This window comes from Nicotiana tomentosiformis, chromosome 10 (genome assembly GCF_000390325.3).
Source record: "Nicotiana tomentosiformis chromosome 10, ASM39032v3, whole genome shotgun sequence".
Taxonomy (NCBI): domain Eukaryota; kingdom Viridiplantae; phylum Streptophyta; class Magnoliopsida; order Solanales; family Solanaceae; genus Nicotiana; species Nicotiana tomentosiformis.
Genome location: NC_090821.1, coordinates 10,466,894 through 10,471,411, shown reverse-complemented (window position 1 = coordinate 10,471,411; position 4,518 = coordinate 10,466,894). Strand labels below are relative to the sequence as shown.

The following is a 4,518-nucleotide window of genomic DNA, read 5'->3' as shown; positions in this document are numbered from 1 at the left end:
TGAGTAGGCAACTGCAAAAATTGCAACTACTATAACGAGCAAAATCTTGGAAGATGAACATTTGCTAAATTCCAAAAGTTAAAAAAGTGCTTCCATATGTATGGCAGTTTGACCGGCAAGCTGCATACTGTAGAGATATATTGGAGCTTACCCTATTTAAAAAGTGCTTACCTTATCAAGATCTACAGTTTCTGATGAAAAGTACAAGGTCATCTTTGTGAATCAGCGATCAAGATGATTCAAATGTTCAGAGATCAAGCCATTACTACTTTAGGTCTGTTAAAGTAGTTCATCTTGAGGTCTTTAACACACCTAAAGTAATAATAACTCCATCTCTTAACATTCAAATTGGCGGATGGTATCCAAAAACTCAGGTACCGAGTATAGCTTCCAGCAGGTGGACGGATTAGTTTCATCACTACTTCCCTTACTATTTCTAAGATAGAGACGCTGATTTCCGAGGAGGGCCTTGTACTTTTTATCATAAACTGTGTATGCACAAACCTTGTTAAGGAAAAAAGCCGATGAGTAGCAGCTATGCGTTGTGCACATAGTTCCCAGAATCTACATTAGCTAAACTAATTCACACCCTTTAAAACCCTAAACTTGAAAACCTGGCAAGAAAAGAACCTACTCAATTGCCACGCAAGACTTCAGCTACCTTACTGGAGTGACCATGAAAATATAACATTGAAAACCTATAGATCTTTCCATACATTAAAGTCAGTCGTTGAGCCATTGTAGTTGATTATACTATCCTGGCACCCCATGAAGTATGTACTCTTTACTGGATCAACATTTACTAGAGCATGAGCAGTTCCGTGGGGGCTGACTGCAACAGCAACTTCATCTGCACCAATTATTACTTCAGCGTAGCCATTTTTGACCGCATCATTTTCCAGCTGTAAAAAGTTAGTGAATCAAGAGCAAGGACTTAGTATGTAACAAACTTGCAACCCTAACCCAAAAGAAAGGAAAGGAAAACATGATTACTCATTCACAAAGATAATCTATGGGAAAAGTAATTAAAGAGATAATTTAATAGCTATAATTGGTTATTTCATCTTCATTTCCCTTCCATGCAATTTAGAAATTATGAATAATCAGCATATCATGATTTGGGAGTTTTAAAGGAGCTAACTGCAGAAATTCAATCATATAGAACCCGTTCAAAGGACAAGCAGAATGCCAGCTTCAATGGTGAGTAAAGAGAGAGTATTGCAATGATAAGAAATGTAAAGAACTACAACAAACTGGATGAGGGAAATAGAAAAAGGACAGGAGCAGAGACGAAAAACCAATCACCACACCGCGTGGTCTTCAAGATATATCTTCGGTACTGAAAATTGTAATTAGAAAGACGAAATGATATATCTGGGAACATATATTCTTTGGAACAAGTAAATTTGGGGAGAGTTTTGATAGATACTTTAAAGATTTTGAAGAACTAGGAGAGAAAGCATGATTAAGGCTTAAGGAAAGACTTTGAGAATACTCCATCAGGATGATACTTCTACGCATGTAACTTCAGCACACAAAAAAGGTTCAAGGACTGAGAATGTTAGTTTTTCTGGGAAGTATGACATAACTACAGAATACACTTGACAAGTAACAGCAACTAAAACATAAGATACCTGTAGAGCCGGTACATCTTGTATTGATTCTACTAATTCACTTCCTAATTAAATACACTGTGTCATCTAAAACCAACTTAATGCAAGAAAATACATTACATGTCTCAAGGACTACAAAAGAATCAAACTGATTTATGCAACACCAAAATTTCAGAATTTTTCATTTTGATTACGTTCAAAGAACAATATGTTTCCCTACAGATAAACATAGTAGAAGGTGGATCTAAAGCAACTTAATAATGATTAAGATAGGTAGAGATGTAAAAGCTTTCAGCTTTAGTACTACAGGGAGGAAGACACATACCCGGAATACTGTCTTAGCTCCCCAAATAACAAATGTCTCATTACATGTGTGATGCCTGTGGTTGCCTCTAACACCACCAGATTTGATCTCGCCCAAATGAACTGAAGTACAGACTGCTGCCCCACCTGCAGCGAGAATGACCTCCTTTTATCAATGGTGGAATCTTTCTAGGCAAACTTAAAACAGAAGATGACAATATAGAATGATTTAAATTTATCTTGCAATTAAGAAATACATTATATCAGGGAAATGGGAAAAGAAAAACCATCCATATTTCCCTGTACTCTAATTCTGAACTTCCACATTCTCAAGAAAAAGAAAAACAATACAACAACAATAACTGCGATGCATTAACCCCAAACCAGTTGGAGTTCTATACCAATATTTGAATGTATACTCAATAATTTCTCTTCTAAGACAATTAGGGGTTTCCATAAACTGAAGCACAAATTTCTAACCAAACCAAAAAGATAATGGCAAATGTTGAGCCTAATCTAAGTATACCAAAAACGAGTAGAGCTTAATCCTAACTCGTTGGTATCATCTGCATACATCCTTTGCTTCTATTATGTTCTGTTCTTCCCTGAGTTCCCTGAGTAGGACTTTTATGCATAACGACCCCCACTTACCTTAGGAAATAACAGAAGAGGAAGCTCGAACCTCACAAGATTAGCCTTCTGATCTTTGGCAATAATGTCAATTCTAGACTTGCATATTTTCGTAATTTTCTACCATTCTATTATTTATACATATCATTCAATGAACTAAGCTTTAAGGCCAAAGTAGTCATGGCAGGATGAACTAATAACAATTTTCCTTCTAGGCTTAACAATCTTTATTCAAACAGGATGAGAATATGAACCTTAATGGAGCTAATGAGAAAGCAGTTGCAGGGGGGGTGTAGGCAGTAATGAGCTAACTAACCCATGTTCTATTTATTTGGTGGTTGCTACCAAGACAGTATCTTTATGCGCATAAAAAGACCTCAAGATGCTAATCCACCAAAAACATAACGACCCATTCAAATACATTGGAGTATGAACACACATACAGCTCATTTTTAAATCCTATCTTCAGCAACACCAACACGCATAGTCAGTCTATTATGGCATCTTCTATTACTATCATATTCCATATACTAACATAATTATAAGAAAGAGAGAGAAAGAGGAGACCTGAAAGGGCAGAATCAAGGGCAAGGGAAATGGGGTTGAGCAACCAGCCACGTTTATCTTTAGCAATAGAAGAAGAGGAAGCTGGGAACCTCACAAGATTAGCCATTTGATCTGAACCAGAAGAATGAATCTTTGCAGGATGCCACTCTTCCCTCTGATGACTTGAATCTGAGGGACGTTGGAATCTGAGGGAAACCCAAGTGAGGAAAAGGAAGAGGGAAAGCAGGAAGGGGAAAGCATGGGGTTTCTTCAGGAAGGATATCAAACTTGACATTCGAGTTGATGTCTGATTCTGAAATCCGGCGGCGGAGATCGGAAGTTGGTGGTGGTTACCGGAAGGGGAAAATGAAATCCTTCTAGGGTTTGCCATTTTGGCCTCTTTATTCTTCACATTTCTTCTCCTCTTCTATGGCCAATCTTTCACAGTGGAGTTTGGCTACTTCTTTGGATTTTGCACCTGCTACCTGCTTTTTTATTCCTTCCTTTTTTATATGTTTGTTCTTTTTTTCTTTCTACAAATCTACTCTCCAATCCTTTTTCTATATAATATAGGTTATAAATTCTATATAAAAAGAGATGAATTTGTTTTATTTTTATAATCTATAGTGAGATTGAATTGCATTATACATGTAATATCCATAGTTTTTAATTTAAAAAATTACTTATGATATATAGAATCAGTTTGTATATAGAATCCATAGTTTGTACGCTTCTCGACTATTTCATGGATAACAAAAAACAAAAGGAGGCAAAAAGATATCTTGATTCTTGAATAAAGGACCCAAAAATCTCTTACTATAATATTTTGCCCCTAATTACAAACGGACGGGTCGGATCGGATATGAACGAGTTGAAAATAAGTAATGCAAAAACGGATAAATTATCTGACCGATTCATATTTGATACGGATAAAAAATGGGTTAACCGACGGATATCCATGGCTTAATTTCTAGTCTCCCAAACTTGAGGAACCCCCAATTTGAGGCTTTACAAATGTAAAAATTAAACTCATTTGTTATCCTTTTGTTATCCATTTTCTAAGGGTATAATATGGTTCTTATCCATATTTGACTAGTTTTTAAAAAGTTTATTATCCAACTCATTTTTTAATGAATAACATGAATGAATAGCTATTTTCTTTTAACCATTTTGTCACCACCACTAGTAATAACTAACCACATAAGAAGAATTCACCTTAGAATGGTACTACAGTATCTATAATCTACTTTAATTGCCTTCGTAAAATTTTGTTTACTTTATTGTATTTATCGCATTTTTTTCACTTCTATTGGGTATGGCTTTTTGCACATCTGATGATCAACCAAGTCAAGTAGTGTCCAATGCATGGCACTTTCACAATGTGTATCTAATCATTCTAACCTCCTTATAACATTTTCTTTTGGCA

General features: G+C 35.7%; 1 protein-coding gene across 1 annotated transcript; it reads right to left on the bottom strand.

The window, feature by feature from the left end:
• LOC104094498 (uncharacterized) lies at nucleotides 1-3,598 on the bottom strand. Its single transcript, XM_009600448.4, has 3 exons — nucleotides 3,114-3,598; nucleotides 1,939-2,063; nucleotides 1-902 (listed from the first exon to the last, which is right to left on the bottom strand). Exons 1-3 carry the CDS (start codon nucleotides 3,481-3,483, stop codon nucleotides 699-701), a joined length of 699 nt encoding a protein of 232 aa, XP_009598743.1. The 5' UTR covers nucleotides 3,484-3,598; the 3' UTR covers nucleotides 1-698.
• Between the last annotated feature and the right edge of the window lie 920 nt (nucleotides 3,599-4,518).

Coding starts and splice junctions, on each gene's coding strand:
- LOC104094498 (XM_009600448.4), bottom strand. CDS start 3,483: ATGGCAAACCCTAGAAGGATTTCATTTTCCCCTTCCGGTAACCACCAC. Junction 2,064..3,113: donor CCTTGATTCTGCCCTTTCAG/GTCTCCTCTTTC, acceptor TTCTCGCTGCAG/GTGGGGCAGCAGTCTGTACT. Junction 903..1,938: donor GAGCTAAGACAGTATTCCGG/GTATGTGTCTTC, acceptor AACTTTTTACAG/CTGGAAAATGATGCGGTCAA.